The sequence below is a fragment of the Amblyraja radiata genome, chromosome 15, assembly GCF_010909765.2.
Source record: "Amblyraja radiata isolate CabotCenter1 chromosome 15, sAmbRad1.1.pri, whole genome shotgun sequence".
Taxonomy (NCBI): Eukaryota; Metazoa; Chordata; class Chondrichthyes; order Rajiformes; family Rajidae; genus Amblyraja; species Amblyraja radiata.
The window spans coordinates 55,197,329-55,210,614 of NC_045970.1; the positions used below are offsets into that span (position 1 = coordinate 55,197,329).

The 13,286-nt window shown below is 53.3% G+C and overlaps 1 protein-coding gene across 1 annotated transcript; it reads left to right on the top strand.

Annotated features, from left to right (window-relative positions):
* The first annotated feature begins 2,313 nt into the window (after positions 1-2,313).
* Positions 2,314-7,280, top strand: apex2 (apurinic/apyrimidinic endodeoxyribonuclease 2). The gene is made up of 7 exons (XM_033034514.1): positions 2,314-2,588; positions 3,798-3,881; positions 4,068-4,239; positions 4,455-4,601; positions 5,449-5,518; positions 5,934-6,398; positions 6,579-7,280. Exons 1-7 carry the CDS (start codon positions 2,417-2,419, stop codon positions 7,209-7,211), a joined length of 1,743 nt encoding a protein of 580 aa, XP_032890405.1. The 5' UTR covers positions 2,314-2,416; the 3' UTR covers positions 7,212-7,280.
* Positions 7,281-13,286: the final 6,006 nt, after the last annotated feature.

The window sequence follows — 13,286 nt, forward strand, 5'->3', positions numbered from 1 at the left end:
CGCAGGACCTAGCGGCCCCGGGAATCTCCCCACCCCTCCACTCCCCTCCCCACCCCCACCACTTCCCCACTCCCCTCCACCACTCCACTCCCCTTCTCTCCCCTCCCCTCCGTTCCCACTCCACCCTTCCCCTCCCCACCACACCACTCCGTTCCCACCCTTCCCTTCCCCTCCCCACCAGTCCCCCCCCCCTCACCACCCCACCACACCCCTCCCCACCACTCCACTCTGTTCCCACCCCACCCTTCCACTCACCACCACACCCCTCCACACCACAATCCACCCTTCCCCACCACCCCTCCCCACCCACACTCCCACCCCTCCCCACCATTCCACTCCCCCAGCTGTATAACATTCCCTCCTAACCGCCCCTTCTTCACTCTGTGTAACGTTCTGTAGCCACATCAATAATCTGCATTCAATCCTCCTCCTGTGTTGTGTGCTGTTGCTGATCCTGTGGCTGCACTGTGTGTAGGAAGGAACTGCAGACGCTGGTTTACACCGAAGACAGACACAAAATGCTGGAGTAACTCAGCGGGACAGACAGGCAGCATCTCTGGAGAGAAGGAATGGTTGACGTTTCGGGTCGCGTCCCTTCTTCAGACTAAGTTTAGTTTATAGATACAGCGCGGAAAGAGGCCCTTCGTCCCACAGAGTCCGCACCGCCCAGCGATCCCCGCACACTAGCACTATCCTACACATACCGGGGACAATTTTTACATTTACACCAAGCCAATTAACCTACAAACCCGCACGTCTTTGGAGTGTGGGAGGAAACCCGAAGATCTCTGAGAAAACCCATGCGGTCACGGGGGGTGAACGTGGAAACTCCGTACAGACAGCACCCGTAGACAGGATGGAACCTGGGTCCCTGGGGCCGTGAGGCAGCACTCTACCACTGCGCCACTGTGCCGTCTGAAAAAGGGTTCCGACCCGAAATGTCACCTATCCATGTTCTCCACAGATGCTGCCTGACCCGCTGCGGGGAGCTTCAAGAAGCTAGAATCGCAGAGATAGTTTAGTTTATTGTTGCCACATGTACTGAGGTACAGTGAAAAGCTTGTTTGCATGCTATCCAGTCAGCGGAAAGACAATATGTGGTTACACAGAGTGCTGGAGTAACTCAGCAGGTCAGGCAGCATCTGTGGAGAACATGGATAGGTGACGTTTCACAGAATGCTGGAGTAACTCAGCGGGTCAGGCAGCATCTGTGGAGAACATGGATAGGTGACGTTTCACAGAGTGCTGGAGTAACTCAGCGGGTCAGGCAGCACCTGTGGAGAACATGGATAGGTGACGTTTTGGGTCAAGACACGTCTTCAGGGAGACAGATATACATAGAAACATAGAAAATAGGTGCAGGAGGAGGCCATTCGACCCTTCGAGCCAGCACCGCCATTCATTGCAATCATGGCTTATCGTCCCCAATCAATAACCCGTGCCTGCCTTCTCCCCATATCCCTTGATACACCTAGAGCTTTATCTAACTCTCTCTTAAATCCATCCAGTGACTTGGCCTCCACTGCCCTCTGTGGCAGGGAATTCCACAAATTCACAACTACTTGTGTGAAAAAGTTTTTTCTCACCTCGGTCTTAAATGGCCTCCCCTTTATTCTAAGACTGTTGCCCCTGGTTCTGGACTCGCCCAACATTGGGAACATTTTTCCTGCATCTAACTTGTTCAGTCCTTTTATAATTTTATATGTTTCTATAAGATACCCCCTCATCCTTCTAAACTCCAGTGAATACAAGCCTAGTCTTTTCAATCTTTCCTCATATGACAGTCCCGCCATCCCAGGGATCAATCTCGTGAACCTACGCTGCACTGCCTCAATCACAAAGATGTCCTTCCTCAAATTAGGAGACCAAAACTGTACACAATACTCCAGATGTGGTCTCACCAGAGCCCTATACAACTGCAGAAGAACCTCTTTACTCCTATACTAAAATCCTCTTGTTATGAATACAGCGAGAGAGGGTGTTGCAGAACTCTCGTCGGAGAGAGGAGAACTTCTTCAGAGTACGCACACCTTGAGGGCGAGGAGGGAGAAGTGAGGGAGAGGTGGGGATGGAGGGAGGGGGAATAAGAGAAAAACAATAAGGGGGTGAATGAGGGTGACCGGCCGCGGGGCGGCGCTGGTGTGTCCTGTCCTCCCGCTGCTCCTCCAGGCCGTGGGGCGGCGCTGCGGTGCCCGGTCCTCCCGCTGATCCTCCAGGCCGCGGGGCGGCGCTGCGGTGCCCGGTCCTCCCACTGCTCCTCCAGGCCGCGGGGCGGCGCTGCGGTGCCCGGTCCTCCGGGTGATCCTCCAGGCCGCGGGCGGCGCTGCGGTGCCCGGTCCTCCCACTGCTCCTCCAGGCCGCGGGAACGTGCCCGGTCCCGTTGCCGTGGAGACCGAGCCGCGGCCTAGCTGCGGCCATGAAGCCTGGGCCTCGCCTGCGCCTCCTGCCAGCTCCCGGGGCCGGGCCCGGCCGCCTGCGCCTCCTCACCTGGAACGTGAACGGACTCCGCACTCTCGGGCGGCGGCTGCGGCCGCGACTGGAGACGATGCGGGCGGAGATCAGCTGCTTCCAGGAGACCCGCGTCTCCCGTCAGTACTGGAGGGGGATGGGATGGGGGGGAATGAATGGGGGAGAGGGGGGTGAATAGAAGAAGGGGAGGGAGAGGATGGGGGAGGATAGGAGGGAAGGAGAGGGGGGGGCTGGGTACAAGAGTGAGTGAGGGAGGTTTCTTCTTGGTCCTGCAAAATATTCCAAATTGAATTTTAAGTAAGTAAGTTATTGGCCAAGTATTCACATACAAGGAATTTGCCTTGGTGCTCCGCCCACAAGTAACAACATGACATACAGTGACAGTTACGAATGACTCAGAAAACACTAAACATTATTAATAATAAAACATTAATGATAAAACACCATTGATCAAGCGTGTGAACAAACAAAATACCAGATCAAAGGGACGCTACAGATTTTTGGCTGTTGAGTAGAACAACTACTCATGGATGAAAGGTACACAAAAATGCTGGAGAAACTCAGCGGGTGCAGCAGCATCTGTGGAGCGAAGGAAATAGGTAACGTTTCGGCCCGAAACGTTCCACAGATGCTGCTGCACCCGCTGAGTTTCTCCAGCATTTTTGTGTACCTTCGATTTTCCAGCATCTGCAGTTCCTTCTTGAATACTCGTGGATAAAAACTGTTTTGATGTCTGGCTGTGGCAGCTTTGACAGTCCGGAGTCGCCTTCCAGAGGGAAGTGATTCAAAGTGATTCAACTGGAGGTGGTGGAGGGAGGACTTAAGCCAGAAGGGTTTTTGGGAAGAAAAAGCTACTTTAAATTTAGTTGCATCTGATTGGGTAACTATGGTAGGGTGAAGATTTTTCCATGCTTTAACTGTGCGGGGGAAGAACGAATTGCTGTACACAACTGTCTTGGTAGCTGGGATCTCAAATTGGATCGATGGAATGAACCCTCCCCAAGACAGACCTGTTTGACCTGTTTTTACAAAATGTTAAATGGTCTACTCGACATAGATTACGAAACCTACACCATACCCAAACCAATTAGGAGCAGACGAGGGCATTCGATCCAATTTGAGATTGCAGCTACCAAGACAGATGTGTACAGCAATTCATTGAAACAGTGATCTGATCTCCTCACCCTCTCCTTCCTCTTTCTCCCCCTCCCTCCTCTCTCCCCCTTCCCTCCTCTCTCTCCCCCTCCCTCCTCTCTCTCCCCCTTCCCTCCTCTCTCTCCCCCTCCCTCCTCTCTCTCCCCTTACCTCCTTCTCCCACCCCCCCTCAGGAGAGGGACTGACGGAGGAGTTGGCCGTTCTCGAGGGCTTCACCTCCTACTTCAGTCACAGCCGGACCCGACCCGGGTACTCGGGTGAGTGCTGGAGACCCCTCTCCCTCCACCCCCCTCACTGCCCCTCCCTCCATCCACCCCTCCCCATCCACCCCTCCCTCTCCCCCCATCCCCTCCCTCTCCCTCCACATCGCCGTCCTCCTCTCCCTCCCCCCCTCCGTTACCCCAGTATAGCCGCCCCGTCACCTCCCCTGCACCCCCACCCAGGTGTTGCCACGTACTGCAGGGATGAGGCGAGACCATTCTGGGCGGAGGAGGGTCTGTCGGGGCTGCTGACCCTCGGTGTCCGGGCCACGGGCATCGGCGAGGAGATGACCGACAGAGAGCTGAGGGAGCTGGACAGTGAAGGGCGGGCGGTGATCACCAAGCACCGCGTACGGTAAACGATTCCGGTACTTACGGGGGGGGGGGGGGCGGGGGGGAAGGGAGGGGCGGTGAGGAGGGGGGAGGGGGAGTGAGGGATGGGCAGTGAGGAGGGGCGGGGGGGAGGGAGGGAGGAAGGGAGGGGGGAAAGGGAAGGAGGGGGGTCGTGGTGAGGAGGGGGCGGTGAGGGTATGTGACCCCGTGTCTCTCTCCCTCTCTCTCTCCCCCCAGGCTGTGTGAGGGGGAGACGGCGACACTGGCCGTGGTGAACGTGTACGTCCCGCGAGCTGACCCAGACTGCCCGCCCCGCCAGCGGTTCAAACTGCGATTCCTACAGCTGCTGGAGGCCAGGGTCAACGGCCTGTTACAGGAGGGAGAGTAAGTAGTGACCCCTCACCATCCCCCCGTGACCCCCAACCCCTGCCGCAACCTCTGACCCCCCACTATGGCCTCCCACCCCCTCGTCACAACTCCATTTTGTGTCTATCTTCGGTTTAAAGCAGCATCTGCAGTTCCTTCCTACACGTGTGACGCTGAGGCTCTATAAGGCGCTGGTCAGGCTGCATTGGGAATATTGTGAGGAGATTTGGGCCCCATATCTGAGGAAGGATGTGCCAGCTCTGGAGAGGGTCCAGAGGAGATTTACAAGAACGATCCCAGGAATGAGTGGGTTAACCTATGATGAGCGTTTGTCGGCACTGGGCCTGTACTCGCTGGAGTTTAGAAGAATGAGGGGGGACCTCATTGAAACGTACAGAATAGTGAAAGGCCTGGATGGAGTGGATGTGGAGAGGATGTTTCAACTAGTGGGAGAGTCTAGGACCAGAGGGCTCAGCCTCAGAATGAAAGGATGTTCTTTTAGAAAGGAGATGAGGAGGAATTTCTTTAGCCAGAGGGTGGTGAATCTGTGGGATTCTCTGCCACAGACGGCGGTGGAGGCCACAAGTCAGTGGATATATTTAAGGCAGAGATAGATAGATTGTTGATTAGAGCGGGTGTCAGGGGTTATGGGGAGAAGGCAGGAGAATGGGGCTAGGAGGGAGAGATAGATCAGCTGTGATTGAATGGTGGAGTCGACTTGATGGGCTGAATGGCCTAATTCTGCACCTATCACATGACAATGACCGCGATCTAGCCCCCCAGAGAGTGACAAGGGCGGGGGTGGGAGAGGGGGTGGTCAGTGCTCCCAGTCTCACCCACCCTCACCCCTCTCTCCCCACCACAGACATGTGATTGTGCTTGGCGACCTCAACATTGCCCACAGGCCGATCGACCACTGTGACCCTGGAGACCTGGTAGGTGCGCGATGCCACGCTGTGTCCCACCTGCCCCGTCACCTCTCCCACCCCCCCCCGGCTCCCTCCCCCTCTCTCTCCCTCCCTCGCCCCCCACCCGCGTCCCTCCAACCCACCTATCTAGCCCCTCCCAAATTCCACCCGCCAGCACCGCCCCTATCTCCCGGGACCCTCGATCGGCCAAAGTCGCGCCACCCGGGACGAGACAATCGTTATTTTCCCACAATTTCTGCTCCCTCTCCTCCCCCTCTACCTTCCTCTCTCCCCCCTCTGTATTTCCATCTCTCTCTCTCCCTCTCTCCCCCCTCTCTTTCTCTCTCTCCCCCCTCTCCCTCTCCCTCGCTCCCCCTCTCTCCCTTTCTCTCTCTCTCTCCCCCTCTCCCCAGTGTTGACCTCTGCCCTCTCCCGGTTGTAGGAGCAGTTTGCGATGGACCCGTCCCGCCAGTGGCTGGACCGTTTGCTCAGTCCCGCGTCTGGGGGCCCGGGAGAGGAGGAGGGGGGAACGGCGGTGCCCGGCGAGGGGCCGCTGGTGGACGGGTACCGGCTCTGCCAGCCGGCGCGGCACGGCGCCTACACCTGCTGGCGTGTCAGCACCGGGGCGCGGGCCACCAACTACGGCGCCCGCATCGACTACCTGCTGGTGAGCCGCGCCCTGGCGCGACGCTCCCTCGCCCGCTGCGCCCTCCTGCCCGGCGTCACCGGCTCCGACCACTGCCCCGTCGTGGGCTGGTTCACTGCCCTCTCCCTCCCCTCACCCCTCACCCCCCCGCTCTGCACCAGCAACATGCCAGAGTTCACCGGAGTCCAGCAGAAACTTGTCCCCTTCCTCGTCAGGAGGGACCGGGGGCGGGGAGGGGAGGAGGGGGAAGAGGCAGAGAGAGAGGGGGGAGAGAGGGGGACAGACGGGGGTGGAGAGGGAGGAGGAGCGAGGGGAGCAGAGGAGGGGGAAGAGGCAGAGAGAGAGGGGGGAGAGAGGGATGGAGGGGGAGAGGAAGAAGGGGGGGCGAGGGGAGGAGAGGGGAATGGGAGGGAGAGGGGAGGAAGTGGAAAGAAGAGGGGAAGAGAGGCGGGAGAGGAAGAGGTGATGGTTGGAGAAGAGGGAGATCGGAAGAGGCTGGAGAGGGGAGGAGAGAAGGGGGTGGGGAGGGGGAGGGGAGGAGTGGGGAGGGGGAAGGGGAAGGGGACGAAGAGCAAGGTACATCCAGCCCCAGCCATTAACCTCCTCTCCTTCTTCAAACCCATCGCAGTGGCCCCGGCCCCTCCCCCCGACCCGGCCCCTCCCCTCGACCTCCCCCCATCCCCGGCCCCTCCCCTCGACCTCCCCCCCTCCCGGGGCCCTGCCGCCTTCTGGAAGGTTCTGCTGGGGGGCCGCCCCCCTCCCCCGCTCTGCACGGGTCACGGGGAGCCCAGCGCGCTTCGCACGGTCCGCAAGTCGGGCCCCAACAAGGGGCGGGGCTTCTACTGCTGCCCCCTCCCCCAGGGGCCCCCCGGTCACCCCTCTGCCCGCTGCACCTTCTTCCGCTGGGCGGAGAGAACCCCTTTACCCCACGCACCCCCAACAGAAGCACCCCTACCCCACACACCCCCAACCGAGCGAGCCACTCTAGCCCATGAACCCCCAACGGAAGCACCTCTACCCCACATACCCCCAACAGAGGGAGCCACTCGACCCCACGCCACTCTCGAAACATAGGAAAATAGGTGCAGGAGTCGGCCATTCGGCATTTCCTGCCAGCACCGCCATTCAATATGATCACGGCTGATCATCCACAATCTGTACCCCGTTCCTGCCTTCTCCCCATATCCCTTGATTCCGTTAGCCCCAAGAGCCCTATCTAACTCTCTCTTGAAAACATCCGGTGAATTGGCCTACACTGCCTTCTGTGGCAGAGAATTCCACAGATTCACAACTCTGGGTGGAAAAGCTTTCCCTCGTCTCAGTCTAAAATGACCTAACCCCAATCTCCAATAGAAGGGCTTGTAAGCCACTTTGTACAAAATATTCCTAATAAATAAACTATATTTCAGCACATAGGCTCTTCATTGGTCATTGAATATAGAGTGTAGAATGACACAGAATGCTGGAGTAACTCAGCGGGTCAGGCAGCATCTCTGGAGAGAAGGAATGGGTGACGTTTCGGGTCGAGACCCATCTTCAGGTCTATCTTCAGAAGGGCCTCGACCCGAAACGTCACCCATTCCTTCTCTCCAGAGATGCTGCTTGCCCCGTTGAGTTACTCCGGCATTTTGTGTCTATCTTCGGTTTAAACCAGCATCTGCAGTTCCTTCCTACAAATATTGAGTGGAGGTTGGGGGGTTGCGTTACAGTTGTACAAGACGTTGGTGAGGCCACATTTGGAGTATTCATGTCACAGGAGCAGAATTAGGCCATTCGGCCCATCAAGTCTACTCCACCATTCAATCATGGCTGAACTATCTCTCCCTCCCAACCCCATTCTCCTGCCTTCTCCCCATAACCCTGACACCCGTACTAATCAACAATCTACCTCTGACTTAAAAATATCCATTGACTTGGCCTCCAAGTTACTCTAGCATTGTGTGTCTACAATAGATATGGATGGGTAGTTAGAGATGTAAATATATATATAGCTATAGACTTATATAAATACTAGACAAAGTGGGCCCCGTCCCCTCAAAGACCAGTTGCAGTGGGGGGGGGGGGGGCAGCCTGCGGCATCACACACACACACTAACCACTCCCCCACGCACTAACCACTCCCATTGATATTATATTAATATTCATTCGCTCCTTTTACCCCATCCCTCGCCCTATCCACTCACTCATAGCCCCCAACTCCCAGGCGCGGCAGAGAGAGGGAAGGGCAGAGAGCCCCGAGTACCTATGAGAGAGAGGGGCAGAGAGAGGGAAGGGCAGAGAGAGAGGGAGGGGCAGAGAGAGAGGGAGGGACAGAGAGTCGGAAGAAGGGTCTCGACCAGAAACGTCATCCATTCCTTCTCTCCAGAGATGCTGCCTGTCCCGCTGTCTACTTCAATTTGTGTCTACCTTCAATTTAAACCAGCATCTGCAGTTCTTTTCTACACATTCATGTCTATTTATCCATATCTTTCTATTTATCTCTCTTTCTATCTACAGGTGTACATATATGTGTATGTATGTAGGAAGGAACTGCAGATGCTGGATATGTTTTTTCAACATGTTGAAAAATGTCCACGAGAGCCCCGAGTACCTACGAGCGGCTATTACCGTAATTCTCCGAGTTCGAATCGGGAAACTCGGGGGAATACTTAGAAACATAGAAATTAGGTGCAGGAGTGACAGTGGGCCTGTCCCACTGTACGAGGTAATTCAAGTAATTCAAGGGATACTGAGTTGGATGATCAGCCATGATCATATTGAATGGCGGTGCAGGCTCGAAGGGCCGAATGGCATACTCCTGCACCTAATTTCTATGTTTCTAAGTATTCCCCCGAGTTTCCCGATTCGAACTCGGAGAATTACGGTAATAGCCGCTCGTAGGTACTCGGGGCTCTCGTGGACATTTTTCAACATGTTGAAAAAACTTCACGAGCCGCTGAGAGACGTCCCGAGCTCCGATGTACCCGCTATGTACATTCTATGTACTTACCACGAGTTTGATTTTTTTTTAAACTTGGGAGAGCTCTTGGGTAAACTCGTATAGTGGGACAGGCACATAACTCAACGGGTCAGGCAGCATCTCTGGAGAACATGGAAAGGTGACGTTTCACAGAGTGCTGGAGTAACTCAGCAGGTCAGGCAGCATCTGTGGAGAACATGGATTGGTGACGTTTCACAGAGAGCTTTATTTAGTGTGTTTTAAAATGTCCTCTGGTTTGTTTTATGTGGGGGTGGGCTGGCAAAATATTTTTTTTCAATCCCTTACCTTGCCAGAGATGCGATTGCTTTCCGGATCGTATCTCCAGTCGCTCTGCTTGGAGCTGGCGGCCTTGCTCGAGACTGACTTGGAGCCCCACCGGGGGGCCGCGGACTTATCATCGGAGCCTACAATCCCTTGCCTGGGATCGACGCTCCAACCGCGGCCTGCGGATTGCAGCATCGAGGAACTCGCAGTCTCGGGAAGAGACTGATGTCAGGAAGCTCCAAGTCGCAGGAGGTTCGACTAACCCCGAAGTGGTGAAATCATTGGACAAAGTCAGCATGGATTTACGAAAGGTAAATCATGTCTGACGAATCTTATAGAATTTTTCGAAGATGTAACTAATAGAGTGGATAGGGGAGAACCAGTAGATGTGTTGTATCTGGACTTTCAGAAGGCTTTCGACAAGGTCCCACATAAGAGATTAGTATACAAACTTAAAGCACACGGTATTGTGGGTTCAGTATTGATGTGGATAGAGAACTGGCTGGCAAACAGGAAGCAAAGAGTAGGTGTAAACGGGTCCTTTTCACAATGGCAGGCAGTGACTAGTGGGGTACCGCAAGGCTCAGTGCTGGGACCCCAGCTATTTACAATATATATTAATGATTTGGACGAGGGAATTGAATGCAACATCTCCAAATTTGCGGATGACACAAAGCTGAGGGGCAGTGTTAGCTGTGAGGAGGATGCTAGGAGGCTGCAAGGTGACTTGGATAGGCTGGGTGAGTGGGCAAATGTATGGCAGATGCAGTATAATGTGGATAAATGTGAGGTTATCCACTTTGGTGGCAAAAACAGGAAAGCAGACTATTATCTAAATGGTGGCCGATTAGGAAAAGGTGAGATGCAATGAGACCTGGGTGTCATGGTACACCAGTCATTGAAAGTAGGCATGCAGGTGCAGCAGGCAGTGAAGAAAGCGAATGGTATGTTAGCATTCATAGCAAAAGGATTTGAGTATAGGAGCAGGGAGGTTCTACTGCAGTTGTACAGGGTATTGGTGAGACCACACCTGGAGTATTGCGTACAGTTTTGGTCTCCAAATCTGAGGAAGGGCATTATTGCCATAGAGGGAGTACAGAGAAGGTTCACCAGACTGATTCCTGGGATGTCAGGACTTTCATATGAAGAAAGACTGGATAGACTCGGCTTATACTCGCTAGAATTTAGGAGATTGAGGGGGGATCTTATAGAAACTTACAAAATTCTTAAGGGGTTGGACAGGCATAGATGCAGGAAGATTGTTCCCGATGTTGGTGAAGTCCAGGACAAGGGGTCACAGCTTAAGGATAAGGGGGAAATCCTTTAAGACCGAGATGAGAAAAACATTTTTCACACAGAGAGTGGTGAATCTCTGGAAGTCTCTGCCACAGAGGGTAGTTGAGGCCAGTTCATTGGCTATATTTAAGAGGGAGTTATACAGTGGCTTGCAAAAGTATTCATACCCCTTGAACTTTTCCACATTTTGTCACGTTACAACCACAAACGTAAATGTATTTTATTGGGATTTTATGTGATAGACCAACACAAAGTGGCGCATAATTGTGAAGTGGAAGGAAAATGATACATGGTTTTCAGATTTTTTTACAAATAAAAAACTGAAAAGCGTGGCGTGCAAAAGTATTCAGCCCCCTTTACTCTGATACCCCTAAATAAAATCCAGTGCAACCAATTGCCTTCAGAAGTCACCTAATTAGTAAATAGAGTCCACTTGTGTGTAATCTAATCTCAGTATAAATACAGCTGTTCTGTGAAGGCCTCAGAGGTTTGTTAGAGAACATTAGTGTACAAACAGCATCATGAAGCCCAAGGAACACACCAGACAGGTCAGGGATAAAGTTGTGGAGAAGTTTAAAGCAGGGTTATGTTATAAAAAAATATCCCAAGCTTTGAACATCTCACGGAGCACTGTTCAACCCATCATGCGAAAATGGAAAGAGTATGGCACAACTGCAAACCTACCAAGACATGGCCGTCCACCTAAACTGACAGGCCGGGCAAGGAGAGCATTGATCAGAGAAGCAGCCAAGAGGCCCATGGTAACTCTGGAGGAGCTGCAGAGATCCACAGCTCAGGTGGGAGAATCTGTCCACAGGACAACTATTAGTCGTGCACTCCACAAATCAGGCCTTTATGGAAGAGTGGCAAGAAGAAAGCCATTGTTGAAAAAAAGCCATAAGAAGTCCCGTTTGCAGTTTGCCACAAGCCATGTGGGGGACACAGCAAACATGTGGAGGAAGGTGCTCTGGTCAGATGAGACCAAAATTGAAGTTTTTGGCCTAAATGCAAAACGCTATGTGTGGCGGAAAACTAACACTGCACATCACCCTGAACACACCATCCCCACTGTGAAACGTGGTGGCAGCATCATGCTGTGGGGATGCTTTTCTTCAGCAGGGACAGGGAAGCAGGTCAGAGTTGATGGGAAGATGGATGGAGCCAAATACAGGGCAATCTTGGAAGAAAACCTGTTAGAGTCTGCAAAAGACTTGAGACTGGGGCGGAGGTTCACCTTCCAGCAGGACAACGACCCTAAACATACAGCCAGATCTACAATGGAATGGTTTAGATCAAAGCATATTCATGTGTTAGAATGGCCCAGTCAAAGTCCAGACCTAAATCCAATTGAGAATCTCTGGCAAGACTTGAAAATTGCTGTTCACAGACGCTCTCCATCCAATCTGACTGAGCTTGAGCTATTTTGCAAAGAAGAATGGGCAAAAATGTCAGTCTCTAGATGTGCAAAGCTGGTAGAGACATACCCCAAAAGACTTTCAGCTGTAATTGCAGCGAAAGGTGGTTCTACAAAGTATTGACTCAGGGGGGCTGAATACTTTTGCACGCCACACTTTTCAGTTTTTTATTTGTAAAAAAATTTGAAAACCATGTATCATTTTCCTTCCACTTCACAATTATGCACCACTTTGTGTTGGTCTATCACATAAAATCCCAATAAAATACATTTACGTTTGTGGTTGTAACATGACAAAATGTGGAAAGGTTCAAGGGGTATGAATACTTTTGCAAGCCACTGTATGTGGCCCTTGTGGCTAAAGGGATAGAATAGAATAGAATGCTATTTATTGTCATTCAAACCTAGGTTTGAACGAAATTTCATTTCTACAGTTTTTTACATTACAAAACAATCCAAGACCCACACTTAACACAGTTTACATAAACATCCATCACAGTGAGTCTCCAACATCTCCTCACTGTGATGGAAGGCAAAGTCTTTATCTCTTCCCTTTGTTCCTTCTCCCGCGGTCCAGCAGTCCAACTGCAGTGTCGAGACAAACTGGGGCTCCGATGTTAAAGCCCCCGGCGGGCGATGGTAAGTCCTGAGGCCGTTTAAGCCACGCCGGGCGATGTTAGGCCCCGGCTCCATGTCCTTAAACCCGCGATTCCAGCGGGAGAAGTCGCCGTTGCGGAGCTCGGAAAAGCGGTCTCCCACCTGGGACCTGCGAGCTCCCGAAGTTCCCGTCCACCGGGTCTGCGGCCGGTGCCTCCGAACTCCAAAGTCGGGTCACAGCCGCACGCCACCACAGCTCTTCCCGCTCCGAAGTTGGCCAGCTCCGCGATGTCAGTTACGCAGGCTCTGTAACTGGAGCCCTCAGGTTAGTCCCGGCCGGAGGTCGCCGCCGGCTCCACGATGTTAGGCCCAACGACATCCGAGACCCGACAGGGAATAGTCGGGTCCCCGCACAGGGAAGAGATTTAAAACGGTTTTCCCCACATATACACAGTTAAAAAAATAATAAAAACTAACTCAAAAACATACATTTAACAAGACAAAAATAAAAAAAGACAGACTGTAGTCAGTCGAGCCGCTGCCGTTAGGCGCCGCCACTGCAACTGATCAGGGGGTATGGAGAGAAGGCAGGTACGGG

Coding starts and splice junctions, on each gene's coding strand:
- apex2 (XM_033034514.1), top strand. CDS start 2,417: ATGAAGCCTGGGCCTCGCCTGCGCCTCCTGCCAGCTCCCGGGGCCGGG. Junction 2,589..3,797: donor CCAGGAGACCCGCGTCTCCC/GTCAGTACTGGA, acceptor ACCCCCCCTCAG/GAGAGGGACTGACGGAGGAG. Junction 3,882..4,067: donor GACCCGACCCGGGTACTCGG/GTGAGTGCTGGA, acceptor ACCCCCACCCAG/GTGTTGCCACGTACTGCAGG.